Source organism: Trachypithecus francoisi, unplaced genomic scaffold, assembly GCF_009764315.1.
Source record: "Trachypithecus francoisi isolate TF-2019V2 unplaced genomic scaffold, Tfra_2.0 Lachesis_group2, whole genome shotgun sequence".
Lineage (NCBI taxonomy): Eukaryota > Metazoa > Chordata > Mammalia > Primates > Cercopithecidae > Trachypithecus > Trachypithecus francoisi.
The window spans coordinates 39,166,973-39,187,293 of record NW_022681465.1 but is presented as its reverse complement, the minus strand read 5'-3'; the positions used below and the strand labels follow the sequence as shown (position 1 = coordinate 39,187,293).

General features: G+C 39.9%; 1 protein-coding gene across 2 annotated transcripts in view; it reads left to right on the top strand.

Moving 5' to 3' along the window:
- The first annotated feature begins 415 nt into the window (after positions 1–415).
- ERAP2 (endoplasmic reticulum aminopeptidase 2) overlaps positions 416–20,321 on the top strand; it is a 46,157-nt gene continuing 26,251 nt past the window's right edge. The window contains exons 1-7 of one of the 2 annotated variants that reach the window (XM_033179049.1): positions 487–996; positions 4,033–4,106; positions 4,165–4,729; positions 8,277–8,415; positions 12,272–12,406; positions 15,089–15,209; positions 18,205–18,359. In XM_033179049.1, coding sequence (XP_033034940.1) covers positions 4,173–4,729; positions 8,277–8,415; positions 12,272–12,406; positions 15,089–15,209; positions 18,205–18,359 — 1,107 coding nt within the window. In that variant the 5' untranslated portion in view covers positions 487–996; positions 4,033–4,106; positions 4,165–4,172. Of the gene's footprint in view, positions 997–4,032; positions 4,730–8,276; positions 8,416–12,271; positions 12,407–15,088; positions 15,210–18,204; positions 18,360–20,321 lie in introns of both variants that reach the window. The other variant, XM_033179048.1, reaches the window with a different exon arrangement.

Below are 20,321 nucleotides of genomic sequence, written 5' to 3'. Positions count from 1 at the left end.
CAAACAAAAAAAAAAAAAAGGAAAAGGAAAAATCTACAGGCTTTGGTAACAAATTGGAGAGGGATAGAATCAAAATAACTAACTATATGGTTCAATCCCAGATAATGGAAGAAGGCTGGAAGCATATAAAGTTCAAGCAAAAGGTGTTAATCTGGGGAAAGAAAACACTGTTTGAGTTGTTAGGGTTCTGGTTCAGGTTAGGGTTAGACATCCATGTAATGTCAGTCCATCGGGCTGTTGGAATTACAGCAGCAGAACCCTTGGAGGAGGGATCACAATGGGGGCAATGTGGGATGAATGGGGATAAATGCTAAATCTGGGTACTGGAAATGATAAAGAGAGGACAGAGCAAAGTCCAGAGGTTTCATCTTTGTGGAAGGTCTATATTCAGAGCAAAGAGGAAGTAGAAGCCCAACTCAAACAGGCAGATAAAGAGGGATCAAAGAGATGAGGGTGAGATACAGTCCCCTCGTACCCAAGGAGACCAGGAGGTTACAGACATGGAAAAGCTGAGAATAATCACCTCTGATAAAGACCACAGAAGTTGCCCGGGAGGTGTTTGGTACACTTGGAGTTAGTTACATTTGTGGGGTGGAGGGGCAGAAGTCAGATTTCATAGCACTGAGGAGGCAGCACAAGGAGAAGTTCAAGATCAATTCCTAAGGCAACTTGGCACTAAAAAACATGAAGTATGTTCTGAAGGCTTTACCCTGGGGATAAGGAAATGGAGGCGATAACAGCAGAAGTGGCAGCCACTGGCAATCCTTTCTTTCCATGGTTTGGCTTCTACTCCAAAGCCACTTATTAGTGCATTCTGCAAAAAGTTTCTTGTCCTTTTTGGAATAAAGCTCAGATCCTAAGCTCCATTCACACCTGCGTGATAATGAACCAGCTAGCACTGTACTCAGGAAGCGTGCAAAGTTCTAAATCTTAGACCAGAAAGTGAAAGCAAAAATAAATTCCCCTTCAGTCAAATCTACAGCAGCATGACTTAAGGTAATGTATCAAACATTTCTCTTGGGTTTGTTTTAAATTAGAATTTTTTAATGAGAATAATGAACTGAAGATATAGAACTGCTGTGTTGAGAAGGTTTTGTAATCCAAGGCAAGGTTCTGGAGGACCGGGGGAAATTGGGCACGGCTGTATTAGAAAGTGTATGCAGTTGAGGGTGGGACTTGATCTAAGACTCTGCTGCACTGACTCACTCTCTTTCAGAGATCTTTTTGTCTTTTCTAAACATTTGTGACAATTCTTGCCTCTTCAATCCCAGGATGTTTTGTTCACTGCATTGCTATTTAAGGTACAGTGCAGTATAATAGAAAGCCAGAGGTCAAAGAGCTGTGTTTTAGTCCTGATTCTGCTTCAAACTTCCTGTATGGATTTTGAGAAGTCACCATCCTGTTTCTTTACCTGTTTATTTTATGTAATTTATGTACTTATTTATTTATTTTGAGACAGAGCCTCGCTCTGTCACCGAGGCTGGAGTGCAGCAGCACTATTCAGCTTACTGCAACCTCCACCTCCCGGGTTCAAGCGATTCTAGTGCCTCAGCCTCCTGAGTAGCTGAGACTACAGACATGTGCCACCATGTCCGGCTAATTGTTGTATTTTTAGTAGAGACAGGATTTCACCATGTTGGTGAGGTTGGTGTCGAATTCCTGACCTCAGGTGATCTGCCAACCTCAGCCTCCCAAAATGCTGGGATTACAGACCTGAGTCACTGTGCCTGATCCCGTTTCTTTACCTGAACACTAAGGACTTGTACTAGATGGTCTTTAAAACCCTTACTAGTTCTAAAGTTAAAGACTGTGTGAGTAAAGCTTTTCTCTCTACTCTTATCAATCAAGTACATCTCTGGGAGTGTCTGCTACAAGTAGGGGCAGAGCTACTCCTTCATTTTGGTCATTGAATGCAAGTTATAACCCCAATAATAATTTCCTATCCAACACTCATTACTTGCTTCCTATATGCTCCATGCTGTGCTGTGCCAACTTCTTCACATGAATTATTTCCTTTAATCATACCAACATGAGGAAGATATAATTATTACACTGTTTTATGGGCGAGATAAATGAAGCTCAAAAAGTCAGAAACTTTGCCCATGATGACACAGGTGAGGTTGGTGGACTTAGTATTGGAATCTGGTCTGATTCCAAAGCCTCAGACTCACCTAATAAGTCATTCCATTTTTTTTTAAACCCTCCAAAACTCAAGCTAATAGACCAGTTATGAGTGTACTTATCAGAGGTTCTTGGAACATTGAGATTTGTAGCAGTAATTTAATGCTTGTTTTTCAAAAGGAGGGAGAAGTATCTTTATTTAATATTATTTTATTTTATTTTTGTTCCTTTAATAATACCTGTTATCTGCATTAGTATTGCAAATTGAAAAACTGAAGTAATTATTTGGGTAATTAATACTGCAGAACTTGTTAAGGATTATAAAAAGCAGTAGCAGAGAAAACCTTCATGGTTTCAGTTGGAGCAGTAAGGAGGTAAGTAGAGGCAAGTGGCAGGGTGAGAGTAAGAATTGATTCTCCTAAATTAACTATGCTGTTCATCCTAATTTTATATGTGTGGTAACTTTACCCTTCGAAGAGTAAGAAACTTAGTTCTATTTACAAAGGTAGTAAATTCAGTTTGATTTAATTGTGCTTTCAAAAGTAGTGTAAAGGAAAAGAACTAAACCTTTAAAAAATTATGTGAGAATATTATAAACTCAAAATTTATTTCAATGGCTTTTGACATATTGAAAATAAACTGAGGATAAACACCTACCTTGACCAGCAACCTTTACACCAGTAGCCATGAAATGAGGCCATTCAGATAATGTTATTGAAAGAGGTGAAGTTCAATGTCATTAGTGGTAGTAATAATAATATCTGGTATCCAAAGAATATAGAATATATACAGAATATTCTTTGTGACTTGTGAAGACAAAATAGAGATATCTTGCACAGTTTACTTTCAGGCATACTCTTAAAATTACACATGTGCCTGTGGTTCCAGCTACTTGGGAGGCTGAGGCATCAGGATTGCTTGACCGCAGGAATTTGAGGCCAGCCTAGGCAACATAGTGAGACATTGTCTTTTAAAAAAAATAAAATATGGCTGGGCGCAGTGGCTCACACCTGTAATCCCAGCACTTTGGGAAGCCGAGGCAAGTGGATCACCTGAGATCAGGAGTTCGAGACCAGCCAGGCCAACATGGTGAAACCCCGTCTCTACTAAAAATACAAAAATTAGCTGGGCATGGCGGCACATAACTGTAATCCCAGCTACTCGGGAGGCTGAAGCAGAAGAACCACTTGAACCCGCGAGTCAGAGGTTGCAGTGAGCTGAGACAGCGCCACTGTACTCCAGCCTGGACAACAGAGAGAGATTCCATCGCAAAAACATAAATAAATAAAAAAAATAAAATAGGTTGGTCACAGTGGTTCACGCCTGTAATCCCAACACTTTGGGAGGCTAAGCGGGGAGGATTGCTTGAGTTCAGGAGTTTGAGACCAGCCTGGGTAACACAGGGAGACACCCCTCTCTCCAAAAAGTAGCCAGGTGTGGCAGTGTGTGTCTGTCGTCCCAGTTACTCTGGGGGCTGAGGTGGAAGGATCACTTGAGCCCAGGAAGTTGAGGCCATGGTGAGCTGTGATCATGACTGCACACTCTACTCCCACCTGGGCAACAGAGCAAGACCCTGTCTAAAACATAAATAAATAAACAAAAATTTAAAATATAAACAAATGTTAAAAACATTCAACATGCAATGAATTTAAACATCTGCTTTCCGCTCATTGCACAAGAATTCAGAAGAAATTCATTACATTCAATTTTAAGGTAGGGTTTTTTGGGGGAATCCTAAAGGGTTTTTATTTGTAATAACCAGATAACAGCTTAATTTCTGCTTTATTTTATGGATACTTGGCATAATTCAGACAGAAATTACTTACTCACACATACTTTTTACATGTTTAAGATTTTATTTGTAAATTGAAATCTTTTTCTTCATGCTGTAAGAGTGTTTTTTTCTTCTAGATTAAATTCATATATTGAAAATATTGTCCAGACCCCGTGTGACAGAACAGGAGAGAGTGCAGTGTTATGAAGAACTACGAGATTAGCCTGGATATTAACTTGTCTTCTAGAAAATAGATTTCATGTTCCATTCTTCTGCAATGGTTAATTCACACAGAAAACCAATGTTTACTATTCACACAGGATTTTACTGCTTAGTAGCCATCTTGCTCCAGATATGCATTTGTTCTCAATTCTCAGTGCCATCTAGTTATCACTTCACTGAGGATCCTGGGGCTTTTCCAGTAGCCTCCAATGGGGAACCATTTCCTTGGCAGGAGCTAAGACTCCCCAACGTGGTCATTCCCCTCCATTATGACCTCTTTGTCCACCCCAATCTCACCTCTCTGGACTTTGTTGCATCTGAGAAGATCGAGGTCTTGGTCAGCAATGCTACCCAGTTTATCATCTTGCACAGCAAAGATCTTGAAATCACAAATGCCACCCTTCAGTCAGAGGAAGATTCAAGATACATGAAGTCAGGAAAAGAGCTGAAAGTTTTGAGTTATCCTGCTCATCAACAAATTGCACTGCTGGTTCCAGAGAAACTTATGCCTCACCTGAAATACTATGTGGCTATTGACTTCCAAGCCAGGTTATCTGATGGCTTTAAAGGGTTTTATAAAAGCACATACAGAACTCTTGGTGGTGAAACAAGGTAAGAACTTGCTCAGGTAATTTACATTCTCTTGTGATAATTTCCTTATGAGTTACATCTCTTTGCCAGGAGCAGACTTCGGCAGCCATTTATGAGAAATCCAGTAAACTATGGGGAACCCAGAAGAAGGAAAAGCTCTACCATTCCTTAAGGAAACCACAGTAGAGATGGAAGACAGGACACAGAGGCATAAACAGCTGGAGGGTGAATAACTAGGAGAAGAGTACAGTATATAACTAATATGATGGATATGTTTATGTGCTAGGGAAAGAGATGGTCAGTGCAGAGAGGGTTGAAATAGGAAATGTTTCTCAAAAGAAGCGAGTCTTCATCTGGGACCAGAAGGAAATGTAAGTGAGATTGGGGTTGGGAGAGAGGAAGTAACAGAGTATACATCGCCTAGGTAACACCATGACTCACATAGAATAGGCAGAAATAAGGAACAAGTTTGTTTGGAAAATTGAGAAATATAGTCTATTTGATCAAGTCACATTCATTGAGCACAAACTATGTGCCAGGCACTGCACTAGGCACTGAATGTATCATGGTGGGATCTGATGGAACAGACAACCAGGGCAAGAAAATAAATAAAACTGGCAAGGTAAGGGGCCAGTGTTATGAATGAAATAAAACAAGGTGCAAAAAAGGTAGAAAATGTGACTGAGGATTGAGACTAACTCAGTTGACTGGGCAGGGCAGTGTTTGTTGAGGAAGTGAATTTAAATTGAGAGCTTTTTTTTTTTTTTTTTAAGAGACATTTGTGAGAGCATCTCAGGGCAAGTGCAAAGGCTCTAAAGTGGGATTGGTTGGGAGAAGAAGGTGAGTGTGAGCTGAGGAGAGTGAACAAGAGGGAGAAAGGGATCAGATCATGTGGAGCCTTGGGGCATCTTGTAAGGAGTTTTGACTTTAACTCAGATGGAATGGGAAGTCATTGGAAGATTCTGCTCTGATTTATGCTTTAAAAAGAGCAAGTCTATGTTGAGGGTATGTTATAGAGAAGCAGAGTAATCATTTGGGAAGTTGCTGCAGTAGTTCAGGTAAGAAGTGGTGCTAATTTGGGACAGGCTAGTGACAGTGCTTATGGAGTGAAGCAATTGAACTTGGCAGTTATTTTCGAGGGCAAAATAACAGAGATTGCTGACATGTTGGTCATGTGAGGTGAGGGAAAGAGAAGAATCAAGGATGCTTCATAGAGTGGACTGTTTGGTTTCCCAGGGCCAGGATCCATCTGGGAGGTAAGAGGAGTCTGGCTCAGTGCACTCTGACGTTATATGAATTGTGTTCAATTGCCATTTGGAGAAAACTAAATTCCATGGCTTAACCACACAGAGGCATATTTTTCTCATGCAACAAGAAGTCCAGAAGTGGAGCAGCTCAGAGTTGCTGTAGTGCTGTTCAGCGTCATCCAGGACCCAGGCTCCTTCTGTCTTTCTGCTCAGTCATCCTACGGCTTTCTTCCTAATACTTGCAAGATGATTGCTGCACCTCTAGGCATCAAGTCCACATTCTAGGCAGGAAGAAGGGGGACATGGGGCAGAGATAAGGGCAAAAAGGAACATTCTAGTTGAATCTAACACTCTTTACAAAGATTACGCACCCAACGACTTCAGCTAGGCCAGAATGAGTCATAGCCTCACGAAGTCACAAGGGAGCCTGAAGAAGTAACTCCCTTATCTGGACTTGCTGCCTTCCTGAATAAAATCAGGATTCCACTGGAACCAAGGAAGGGGAATAGGTACCAGGAAAGTAGCTAACTGTGTCTACTACATACCTGCTCTTCCATTCTCCACCTTGGGTGCTCACTGCACAGACTCCAGCTGTCCACGTAGGACAGCTCTTCCCCAGGCTCATCTCTTTCCACATTCCCTTGGTGACACTTCCCCTCATTGCAGCCACAATACTCAGGGACTTGTTCTCAGGCTCAGCATAGTATTGGATGGGAAAAGTATCAACCTCTTCTCACTAAGGCACCATGTAAACAACAATGGCTTTTTTCACTTTTTTCAGATGCTGAAGGCCCCATCCAAAGGACATACATCTTAGGGATACTATTCTGAGGGCTGTGGGAGATGAGATGGGGAGATATTTGGAGTTAAGCTGGAGAGCTTTCCAGCATGCCTCCCATGATTAATTGCAGGCTATTCCTGATGCTTCTTATGGTTAATTAGTCAGTTCCCCTCATACTCAGTCACCTAGTAGGTCTGACATGTATGATAATGTACTGCACAGTGTCAATTGAATCTCTCTTTCTCTCTCTCTTTCTTCCTCACTTCTTCATCTAAAATACACACATAATTCAGTTGATGGTGGTTCTTTTGAGATGCAGAAAGTCACATGTTGCCTGTAGAGCTCAAATTAATCATGTAAGCAACAAAGATTCAGTTTTTTTGTTTTTTCAATGTAGACTCATTACAACCAAAATTTCATGTGAGGGAAAATTATTCCAGCCACTTAGAATTCCTTTACATTTGCAGAAACTGCTACCAAATACAAATAAAACCTTGAGGCCACAAGTGAATCATTTACATCCCTAGTCTCAGTTTCCCAGCCTGTGGCATAGAAATAAAGTAAGCTAAAGTAAAATATGCTGACAGCTTCTCTTTTTGCCCTCCTGATCTCTCTCTCCCTCTTATTTGAGCTATTCTATTCTCCCTTCCTTTTCCAGTCAAAATCTGCTCTCCAGATTCACTTCTTAATTGAAGCTTAATGTCCAAGGAGTAAATCTGCAACCGTACAGTTTCAGGCATATCCAGGTGTTGGGGTAGAGAAGTTTGTCAGAGTATATATCTATTATACCTATCATCGTCTGAAGAGTGCCAAGCAGAGAGAACTAGAAGTACCTGGGGACACAGGTGCAACAGAGAGATCGTTAGCCAACAACGGTACAAGAATATGAAAACCCAGCTCCTTGCCTCCAGTGGGGGACATATGAAGGCGTAGTTTGCATCCCAGAGCAACATGGGAATCAGGTTGATGCTGGGACTTTGCCTGGCCTGCACTCTTGCCTGGCTTCTCCCTTTTCCCTGTCCTGCTTCCTTCACTCCCTTACCTGTTTCTCCTGGCAGGATGTTCTCAGTAAGTCAGGATCTGCTTTCTGGAAATACATCTTAGGACATCACTCATCTACACAATTACTCAAATGTCTGCGTGAGGCCCTTTCAGGTTTAGAGACGGTACTGAACGTTTAATTTCCTAGTGAATTTTGAAGCCATGTAGACAACATGTGTACTATCTCAGTCATTTACTGGCCACAGATCCTGCTAAGGTCGTTCAAGTTGTCTGAGCCTCAATATCCTTGTTTGACCTGAGTATGAACGAAATAGTGTAATTAGGGTTCCCAGAACAGGGCATTGCTCATGATTCGTGGCTGCTAAATAAGATTTTACCTCCATTTTCCTCGAAAAGACAGTTGAGATTCACAAAGATTGCAGTTTGAGAAATCAAGTCTATTGCCCCCAGGTTTGATAAGCTGTTTGCTAAATGTAAAGATTCATTTCTCTTCTTGATTTCACTTGTGCATTTTGGCTGGGGGTGGGTCTTTTCACAGAATACTTGCAGTAACAGATTTTGAGCCAACCCAGGCACGTATGGCTTTCCCTTGCTTTGATGAACCGTTGTTCAAAGCCAACTTTTCAATCAAGATACGAAGAGAGAGCGGGCATACTGCACTATCCAACATGCCAAAGGTATTTCCACTTACAGAAACTTTTAGAAATTGTTCTCAAGTTGAGACTCAGTCTTTGTTTGTTTTTTAAAATTACTTTCAGGATTTCAGCCATTAATTTGTTTTTATCTATTTATCCATCTATCTGTCTGTCTGTCTATCAATCATCATAATTTCAATCCTTCTAGACTTTAACATCATTCCATTTGGGGCATTGTTACAGAGCTTTTTTATTTCTTCCCAAGCAAAATGATTTATATTTTGTGTTCATATGGAAACAGTATCTTAAATCAGTGTTTCTTGGCCAGGGATGAAATTCAGAATCTCCTAGAGCAGCACTTCTCAAACTTTAGGGTGCAGATTAACGGTCTGAGGATCTTGCTAAAACTCAGATTCTGATTCAAGAGGTCTTGGGGTAAAGCTCGAAGCTCTACTTTTCTAACAAGCCCCCAGGTGATGCCACTGCTGATGGTCCAGAGACCCCTTTTGCAGTGGCAAGGACCTCAGGGACCCTGCAGGGCCCCAATCCAGGAAATTCTGATCTAGAAGTCTGTGATGGAACTTAGAAATCCCCTCTTTTAAGTTTCACAAGTAATTCTTAAATTTGTATATGAAAATTATTAATTGTGATTATACAACTTTTTTTTTTTTGAGACAGAGTCTCACTCTGTTGCCCAGGTGGAGTGCAATGGTGTGATCTCGGCTCACTGCAACCTCCGCCTCCTGGGTTCAAGTGATTCTCCTGCCTCAGCCTCCCAAGTAGCTGGGATTACAGGCTCCCACCACTACACCCAACTAATTTTTTTTGTATTTTCAGTAGAGACGGGGTTTCACCATGTTAGTCAGGCTGGTCTCGAACTCCTGACCTCAGGTGATCCACCTGCCTCGGCCTCCCAAAGTGCTGGGATTACAGGCGTGAGCCACAGCGCCGGGCCTATACAACTTTTTTAATTGAAAGAGAACTTTGGGACTCTTATTTGGCTCATATTAGTACTCAAAATACAGAGACTCTGGAAGACACCATAGACCCTTTTCCTTGTTTGATACTTCCTCACTAAATGATGTGCTTGCCATTTGTGCTGTTGAACAAAATGTAAAATATTTCTGTAACACTGCTTGGAAAGTAGAACAAAAGTAGAGGCTTTCCTGACAGTGCTTCAGAAAGGTGGAGCACAGGAGGCAGCAGGTCATCCACAGCCAGCAAGTGGCCGCACGTCCATTTTCCTCTCTGCCTCTACAGATGCAGGAGAGAAATGAGCCCATAATCTAGATGCTGCATCTCCCCAATTTCTACTCACTGCTGGAAAAGACGTTTGCTTTGAAAGACTGGCAGAGCGGACCAAAGGAAAAAGTGGCAAACCTCCATGGGACCCATAGCTCAGTTTTTCTGTGATTTTACATAATAGATAGCAGTTTAATTAGCCCTTCATTTTCAGGTAGCAACAAGTTGCTACTTTGATACAACTTAGGACATCACTCATGTACACAATTACATCTTTCCAACAGCATGTTCGTTTCAAGACAGTGTACCATTGAAGTAGCTTTCCTGGAAGTTTTTTATTAATATAATTTTTTATCTGAATAATCATGGTGGGTAAAGTAAAAACACAACCCTTTTCATAAAAATAGAATGCAAACATAAATTGCTATTATCATTATTATGCTAAAATTTAAAATTTATATCTCAGAAATCTCCAGTAATTTCTCATGTTTAAGGAAAAGAAGCAAACACTTTGAAAATATTTTCTAAGGTCCTTGAATCTCTTCTTCGCTCAGTTGACTGAAGCAGCTCGCTGGATCATGCCCTTTTCAGCGAATACTGATTTAACATTCTGCTTCTTATAAACATTGACCAACCCAGGCTCGCATGTTTAGTCAAAAAAGGAGAACCGAAGTAATGTCACAATCATACTCTCTAGATAACAGTTGTAGCACCTAAGCTGGGTTATGTAGACTGGTGGGAAGAAACAATACACACTCAGTTCTCAATTTCCTTAGTTAAGAATGCAGGATTTAAGAGAAGTGAGGAGGCACCCAAGTGCTAGTAGAGGCAGCATATCTTTTGGACACTCATTCGTCTCTTTCATCCTGTAAGGAAACACATACTCACTGGTGACAACTGCTATGCCAGTAAAGTACTGCTGGTATTGAGAAAACAGCCAAATCCTTGTCTAGCAACCAGTGTTTTGTACTTGGAGCTTACATCACCATCCTGGAAGAACTTACACTGATACCCCATACATGTCCATTTAGGACAATGTTAATCTACATGGGCCACTCCAGGTTTCTGAGCAAAACTCAGCTTCCATGGACTATATCGTCTTCATCTAGGGGGAATAAACCATAGCAAACACCCATTTGCCTCCTAACTATCTCTGCCATCAGCCTTCTAGTAGCCCAGACTGATTTCCCCATAGTCTCACAGCCTCACCAGTCCACCAGTAACCCCTCCACACACTTGACTAAATGGTTTTGCTGCTGAGTTTGGTCAGAAGACCACCAATACCCCAGCTCTCAGTCCCCACCATAAGACAGCATCTCCTCTGCTGGGAGTGGATATCCAGAGAACGTTGGTTGAATTAGATTCCTAAAAATGGAGACTGTTGTTAGGGAAAATTAATTTGCTGGATAGAGTTTTAAAAAATTACAGCCCTGTATATACTTCTACCTTTCTTAGAGTATTTGGTCAGTACCTTCTTCTTTATTGGAACTTAGAAATAGATTTCAAATAGAATTCAGTAAAATTAAATTCTGTAGAATTTAATAGCAAAAACATTTGCCATCGAAGTAGACTAGATAATTTATGATAATGCTTCAAGCTATTTTCTCTCACCAAAGCAAACTGTAATCTTCTCCAACATGTCAAACATGCTTAATAAGCTGCAGTCGGCATCATCACAAGCCTGACTCACAGAAAGGGCTCAGGGATAGAGGTGGGGAAGAGCCCGTCTAAGAGTTGTGACTAGCTGGAAGAAAATGTTTTCAGATTTTTGAATCTGTACCCATTCAGTATTTGGAGGCATTGTACTATGGTGAAGACTATCTCTGAGACAAGCTGCCCAGACCAAATGAAGATGGAATTCAGTCATTACCCAGTGATCTTGATGGATGCAGCTGACGAGACTGCAGGCTGAAAAGCTTCTGCTTCCTCAGGAGATGGGCAGAAGCTTAAATTACTAATGACCTCCTTGGCCTGATTGCTTTCATTGCTGAATCAATGAAGCAAAGATAAAATAAGACCGTGACTCAAGCTGTCATGCCGCAAGTGAGAGAATGAGCATCATCTTTGGCATCACACAGTCACCATCCACATCTTGGTCCTACCGTGGAACTAGCCATGTGATCTCCAACAATTCTGTGAACGTTTCTGAGCTTCTGTTTCCTCACCTGAGAAATAACAGCAACCTCACACCCACATAAGAGGTTTAAAAGATAATGTGAGGCCTCTAGTTCAGTTTCACTTCCTGTTTCCTTTTTCCACAGAGGTGTATTTCTTGTACAACAAAGGGAAAGGGGCCATTATCTGGTATTTTACTTAAAAGCCCAGAAGTTGAATTGATGCCAGTGTTGGAGATTATTGCATTTTAAGAAAACAGAAATATCTAATATTTTAGTGCTTTCAATCAACAAAATGAGATTTGGCATTTTTGTGCTTTGGGGATCTCAAAAGCAGGGCTTTGTGTCTTCAACAGAGTGCCAGGGTAAAAGCAATAGAGGTAAGAGAGGCCACAGAATACTAGGAGAGGCCATTTCTCTCCTAGGAGGTCATCAATTGTCCTTTAGAGTATCAGGCTTGCCTCTCACTTGACATAAGTCATAGGCATGGTTGTGAAATACTCCAGTTTTCAAGTACTGATTATTCCTTTTCGTTTCTGTAGGTTAAGACAATTGAACTTGAAGGAGGTCTTTTGGAAGATCACTTTGAAACTACTGTAAAAATGAGTACATACCTTGTAGCCTACATTGTTTGTGATTTCCACTCTGTGAGTGGCATCACCTCATCAGGAGTCAAGGTGAGACTGAGTTCTAATTTTCTACGCAGTGCAGAAAAGTGTCCTGAGAGCAGTGAACTTTTATTTTCTCATGTTTTTCCTTATTATCAAAGTATTAAGTTTATATTACAAAAAGAGACAGATAAAAAACTAAATTAAAAATTATCCAGGCCTGGCGCAGTGGCTCAAGCCTGTAATCCCAGCACTTTGGGAGGCTGAGACAGGCAGATCACGAGGTCAGGAGATCGAGACCATCCTGGCTAACATGGTGAAACCCTGTCTCTACTAAAAAATACAAAAAACTAGCTGGGCAAGGTGGCAGGCATCTGTGGTCCCAGCTACTCGGGAGGCCGAGGCAGAAGAATGGCGTAAACCCAGGAGGCAGAGCTTGCAGTGAGCTGAGATCCGGCCACTGCACTCCAGCCTGGGCGACAGAGCGAGACTCCGTCTCAAAAAAAAAAAAAAGAAAAAAAATATCCATAGTCTTATTACCAAGATACAACTACTGATCATATTAATGGAAGCCTTCCAAATATTTTCTATATGTATGTCAGCATATACGGGTGTACATAGTAACAGTATTTACTGACTATATATATGTAAAGGTAGTTTTCAAAGTGTGTGTACATATATATATATATATATGTACACACACACACACAGACACACACATACCCTTTGCAAAATAGTATATTGACTATTTTAACCAATTTTTCATCAAAATATGCCATAAAAGTTGAATGTCACTAAAAATTTTAAATAATATTATATTAATATTTCATGGATGTTTAATAAGGATTTTAAAATCAGCACCTTATTTTTGGACATGTATGTTGTTTCCCACTTTTTTTTTTTTTTTTTTGAGACAGATTCTCACTCTGTTGCCCAGGCTGGAGTGCAGTGATGCGATCTCAGTTCACTGCAATCTCCACCTCTTGAGTTCAAGTGATTCTCCTGCCTCAGCCTCCCGAGTAGCTGGGATAACAGGCACGGGCCATCATGCCTGGCTAATTTTTATTTGTAGAGATGGGATTTCACCATGTTGACCAGGCTGGTCTTGAACTCCTGACCTCAGGTGATCCTCCTGCCTTGGCCTTCCAAAGTGTTGGGATTACAGGCATGAGACACCATGCCTGACCGTTTCCCACTTTTTTTTTTTTTTTACTTTTTTCCCTCAATGAAAAAAGGTCTTTATAATTTTTAGAGTCTTCATTGTTTGCAAAAACTTACAATACCTAATGATTATCTTTGTAGTTAAATATTTGCAAACATCAGTGGACACATTAAATACATAAAAAAGAACTTCTTATCCCAAGGGACCAAATTATAGACATAAAAACATCTTTAAAGAGTTATAAAATAATGCTTTTGAAAAATGGGTATAGGGTGGGCACAGTGGCTGATGCCTGTAATCCCAGCATTTGGGAGGCCGAGGCTGGCAGATTGCCTGAGGTCAGGAGTTTGAGACCAGCCTGGCCAACATGGTGAAACTGTCTCTACTAAAAATACAAAAATTAGCCAGACATGGTGGCAGGCACCTGTAATCCCAGCTACTCAGGAGGCTGAGGCAGGAGAATCGCTTAAACCTGGGAGGCAGATGTTGCAGTAAACTGACATCGCGCCATGCACTCCAGCCTGGGTGACAAGAGTGAGACTTGGTCTCAAAAAAAAAAAAAAAAAGAAAAAAAGAAAAATCGGTATAAAATATCTATTGCAATTTACATACGTATTATGTTTATGAATAGGTAGATATATGAGTTGTGTAGCTACACATACACATCATGGCACCTCTGCACTTATGTATGTATATATGCATAGACATGGATGTGCAGGAGGTGAATGGCACTTCAGAGGACAGGTTCCTGTCAGCCTCTTTGGATTCACATCCCAGCTCTACAACTTTCAGCCTGGGTGATCAGGAGCAAGTTACTAAATCTTTATGTGTTTTTATTGTTTCATCTATAAAATGGCACCTGCTTCATAGAGTGGGTGCAAGTATTAAATTAGATTTTATGTGTAAGCATTCAGCACAGTGCCTGGTAAACTGTCAAAAAATGGTGGCCATTTACATTTTCTCCACATGAAAGTTTTGCAGGACTTCAGTTAATTCAGAGCGTAAATGTGGGTCATGAAATAAAAGTAGCCCTATACTTGGAAGGCAATAAAATTTGAATCTAGTTCTATTTTTTCTACTTGATAGCTAGTTTCTTTGGGGGAACCATTGAACATATTTGAGCATTTCTTAGTTTAAAGCAAACTTGACAGACGGCGGATCCAATAAATTCTTCATGGCTTCCCTACGTAGGTCTAGAAGAAACCTATGTTTTATTTGAATTGTGTCTGTGGTCATTATTTTGGAAAGCTAGTTGTCAAGTGCTAAAGTATATCATAGAGATGAACTCAAGTGGGTTCATCTCTATGATATACTTGGGTTATGATACGATGGGTTAATATAATTTGAAAGTTACCGATGAGCACTGAGGAAATGGATTGTAATAGAAGGTCCAGGGTGTTTGTAATTTTCAAGACTGACTTGCTTTAATACGTCACAGAAACTCTTATCCTTATTGACAACATGCTTAATGGTATCTTAATACTTCCTTGAAAAGATGCAGTCTGCCTTTCTGTGTGAGAGGGTTATCAGAAATGAAATTTTGCCAGAGAGCTGTCATTCAAAAACCTCTTCTGATCCACATTTCCCAGGTGTCCATCTATGCATCCCCGGACAAACGGAATCAAACACATTATGCTTTGCAGGTGTCACTGAAGCTACTTGATTTTTATGAAAAGTACTTTGATATCAACTATCCACTCCCCAAACTGGGTATGTTCAAATTCCACATTATTGTCTTCATTTTTGCTCATAGAACTTGCTTTGATTTCTTCCCTCTTTCTCTTTCTGTGGGACTTAAATGAGCACTGAGGAATTCAGTTAGCCCAGGAAAAAATAATTTATTCCTCAGAGATGATTCTTGATCTTAGAAAATAAAATATTTATGAGATGCCTCAGTAGTGTGGATCATTTCTGTATTATTTTATCAGATTTAATGCTAACATATCTGCATTGCACTCTTTCCCAGGCCGATCAAAAAGGGCACACGCTGGAGGCTGGTACGGAAGCCAGGTAGAGGGCCCTGGAAAGAGATGGGGAGAAAAAGAGAAGGAAAACAGTGACTGTTCTGTTCAAAATAAGGGTCTATATGTCCAAGAGTTCATCACAGGAATGCTCTTTGAATATTTGTCTACCACAGTGATGCTGTGGCTCCCTGTGGCGGACATCAAGGCTCTCACCCATTATGTTCCTCTTCTATGGGAGGGAAACACACCTCCCATCATGCTGCTCTTCTATGCCCCAGCAGCACTGATTAGAGAATAGATTTTCCATTATAAAGTACACACACACACACACATATGCGCGCGCGCACACACACATTGCATATTAGAATTAGAGGGATTTCGGGAGGAATCGCTCTACCCTATTTGTACAAGATCAGCAATCTTTTATAAAAGTTATCAAAAGTTTATATAGAGAGATAACTGAAAACTGTGCCTCCATCTGTTATCTGTATTGGGCACTGAGGTTGGATGGTAAGACTGTGGAACAGATTAAAAAAAATTGCAGGAAACAGATCATCTGGGTGTGGTAGTAGGTCTTTACACGAGATGATACTCATAGTCTATCTTGCTTTTAATTTTCTATCTTAAAAAATAAAAACGTTATTTTTAGAATGTTGTAGAGAAGCGACCCCCAACCTTTTTGACACTAGGGACCAGATTTGTGGAAACAATTTTTCCACGAAGGTTGAGGGGATGGTTTTTGGATAAAACTGTTCCACCTCAGAGCATTAGGCATTAGATTCTCATAAGGAACACGCAACTTAGATCCCTCATATGAGCAGTTCACAATAGGATTCGTGCTCCTATGAGAATCTAATGCCACCACTGATCTGGCAGGAGGCAGAGCTCAGGCAGTCATGCTCTCTCGCCCACTGCTCACCTCCTGCCATGCAACCCAGTTTCTAATAGGCCATTGACAGGTACTGGTCTGCGGCCCCGGCATTGGGGACCCCTGTTGTAGAGCATATAAAAACTGTGAAGAAAGTTTCATAGCATATAAAGATTAGTGCTTGGGGTTTCTGATAATGACAAAACAATTTTTTTCCTTTGGAATTTAAGATATACTTCTTATCCTGTCCTTTCTCACCTCTTGCCCCCAACTCCAATGCATGTTCCCTCCATAAATTAAAAGGGATCCTCAATTGGCATACAGTTCTAGGCTTAAGAAAATTAAAAGCTATATCCAGGGGCTTATTTTGATAGTTCCTGAGTCTTACTCTATTATTATTGTGCAGATTCTACATACCCTTTAGGTCAGATATACTAAATCCAATTTATACATAATTTATTGCTGTACTTTAGGTCAAAAGTCAAGGAAAGATTAATAACAACCATCAACCATATTAATGCATGTTCTTGAAAAATGCAGTCTTAAAAAGCATATGAAATACCTTTAAGACTAACAGAGAGGAAACATGCAGCTTAAGAAAAAATAGAGCAGATGTAAGTCCCACTACTATAAAATCATCAACGCAATTTAGAAGAAAAGTCATTCCCACATTTGAAGTGCTAATGAATACTAATCTTTATTAGCGCTAATTTGGTTTTTGATTGTGTTATGTATACTTGTTTTTAATCTACTAGAATTAACCAGTATTAACTCCAGACAATGCAATTATAAGCCAAGTGACTTGGTTCATTTTGAACTTTTAAAAAATTATCTTTTTTTCCAGCTAAACAGAACATTTTAGCTAGCAGAATTCAAAGACTAAATATTAGCCAGAAATTTTTTAGCTTACGTGAAATCATTAGCAAAGGATAGTAAACAATGCACATATACATATACCTGTGTATGTATATATGTGTGCATATGTGTGTATATATATGTATATATATACACATATATATGTGTGCATATGTGTATATATGTGTATGTATATATGTGTGCATATGTGTATATATGTGTATATATATATACACACACACATATACAAGTATATATATAATATATACACACACATATACCATATATATACACACACATACACATAATGCAAATTAATGCATTATACCTGAGTTGTTTAAAGATGATTAGGTTGCACTTTTATCCCCCACAACACTTTCTTAAGAAGTAGAGGAAATACCAGTGTTGAAAAGGAAATTGAAGTCAGAAAGAATCAATGCTGCCCAGAGCTTTTTTCCTCTGCTGTCTTAGAAGGACTTGTGCTCATAATAGAGGCTGGATGTGCTAGAAATATCAGTCAAAATATTGACTATAGAGACGGCCCATAAGAGGTGTTCTCCTGAAATTAAAATCATGTATCTTTTTGTTTTTTCTAGAAATGAGTTCATTATATGTTTTGATGAATCTCAAACATATTAGAAATTATTTGATACCTTTTTTAAAGTTTTCAGCAGTACTAACATAAAATACAATATGATTGTTTTTAAATAAATTATTTTCTTGGTGGTAAGGCACCCAAAATATTTTCAGAGTTCAGCACTTTCAGGAAGAAAATGGTTAAATGTCAATATGTTATTTCATCTACAAAATGCTTTATACAACTTATTCCACTTGATAATGGGCACTGATTATTTTCAGCGCAACTATAAGACACCCTGTCAGTGTTAAGATATTCTTGATGTTTTCAAAAAGTGTGCTTACATATACTTAAAGGATCATAGTGTATTTGAGCAGGGAGCAAATTCTATTTCTGGTGTGGGAGCCATAAAAATCAACTGTGGTTGTTCTTATTTCTTAGATTTGATTGCTATTCCTGACTTTGCATCTGGAGCCATGGAAAATTGGGGCCTCATTACATATAGGGAGACATCACTGTTTTTTGACCCGAAGACCTCTTCTGCTTCTGATAAACTGTGGGTCACCAGAGTCATAGCCCATGAACTGGCACACCAGGTACTTGGCACTCATGACATTATCTCGATATCAGTTCAAAATAACATTATATAGAACACCACCAATCTTTCTGAAACAAAATAAATCAACTCATTTACCTCTAGAGGGGAACTTAGAGATTACTAAACCTAATACAACATGTCAAGTAGCAGAGTACTCAGTCTCTGAACTGCGGTGTGCATACTGGAATTTTATCACGAGAAGTAGCCATTACATTTATCCTCTAAAACCTTTCAAAGCAAAGCCTTCAAATGTCATTTGGGAAAAGAAGGGAAGCGACTATACAGACACATGAAGCACAGAATTGGGAACCTTACAAATAAAGATTTCTACTAAAAATATTTCTCCTTATATCCCCTGGTACTCTGACATTCCAATCTAGGGCAAAATCAATCTTCCTTCAGTTGGAACCTGTGCTTACACGGCCATAATGAAATACTTCAAGTGAAACTAGATGGGTTGATGATCCTGGGCACATTACCTAACTCTCTGAAGTTCAGTGTCCCCATCTATAAAACGAAATTAATAATAGTTCTGTTTCATAAAGTCATTGTGAGGATTATGGATAGGGAAAGTGTGCAGATCACATAGTAAGCACTCAATAAGTGTTAGTTATTAATGATGATGACAATGGCCACTACATCTACAAGAAATACTATTATTTCTTACAGAATAAGGTATCTAAGGGCCATCTATCAACACTGTGTTACCTACAAATTTGGAATTGTAAAGCTAGGTCTATAGAGATTAGAGACTATTACCTCTTTCATTTCTGAAAACTCTCTGTAAAGCAGTAAATTATTAAAGGCACCAAAATTGTCTTTCACCAAGTGGGCAAATACCATTCCGTTGTAGAATCTGGTAAAATCTGTTATTTAAAACATTTTAACTTTATCCTTTATCATCACCACAATAATGACTTGTTGTTCTTTAAACCAGTGAACTGAATACTCCGTTACACAGAGAGCCACGCTCAGCACTGTGCTTCGAGAACACATGGGCTGCTTCCTCTGGTTCAGAATCTCCCCACTGGCTCATTTTAGGTGTTTTGATCATGAGTCACCAGGAGCTCTAAAGCACTTCACTGAGTCTGGGGATTTCTCTCTTTCTGCCCATTGTTTGTAGGGAAGTGCTCTGTGAGCTCTACCTCTGAGGCTCCACGCTCCCTCTGGCCCTCCCTTTAATAGCTTCTCTTCCACGGAGATGCAGTCAAGTGCTGAAGCAGCAAACAGCACTGGAATTTTTGCCCCCACATTTTTGTCTTCCCATTGATGACCATATTAACATGTCACTCTGTGCATAATCCTGGCAAGGATTCTCCAATGCCAACTGTCTTAGCCTGGCATACAAGGTCCCCATGACCCAGCTCCTTTTTACCTCTCCAGCCTCATCTCTTGCCTACACCTAAACTTTAGCCATCCAAGATTATCTGCCATTTTCTGAGCATGACAGGTTGTATCACTCTGCCTTTGCTCCTGCTACCTGATATTCAGCATACCTGAGTACTATTTGCAAGGCTCAGGAAATGAATACCGTCCTGGCAAAACTGTTTATTTCCTCCTAGAATCCCCTCTGTCCCTGGCAAAGACATTGATCTTAGCACCTGCTTTACTGTATTTATTTGTCTACTGGTTGACCTCCATCATTTGTATTGAGGGAGTGGCTGTATTATATACATCTTTGTATTTCTAACATATGGCATGGTGCCAGGAATGCAGTAGTTTCTCCATAGGTATTTATTGAATGAATGAATAAACTATTTTTACTAACTGGTGAAGTGACCAGAGTCAGTTTATCCTGTACTTCTTTTATTCACCAGTTTTCAAATTGAGGAAACGCCTCTCCCTTTCCATGAATGCCCTTCAGAAAGTTGGTGCCCACTTGTAAAGTAATGTGAAGGCTGTCAGAAAAGGCATAGTGCTTAAACGGTTTCTAGAAGCTACAGACTTATAATTTTCTGTT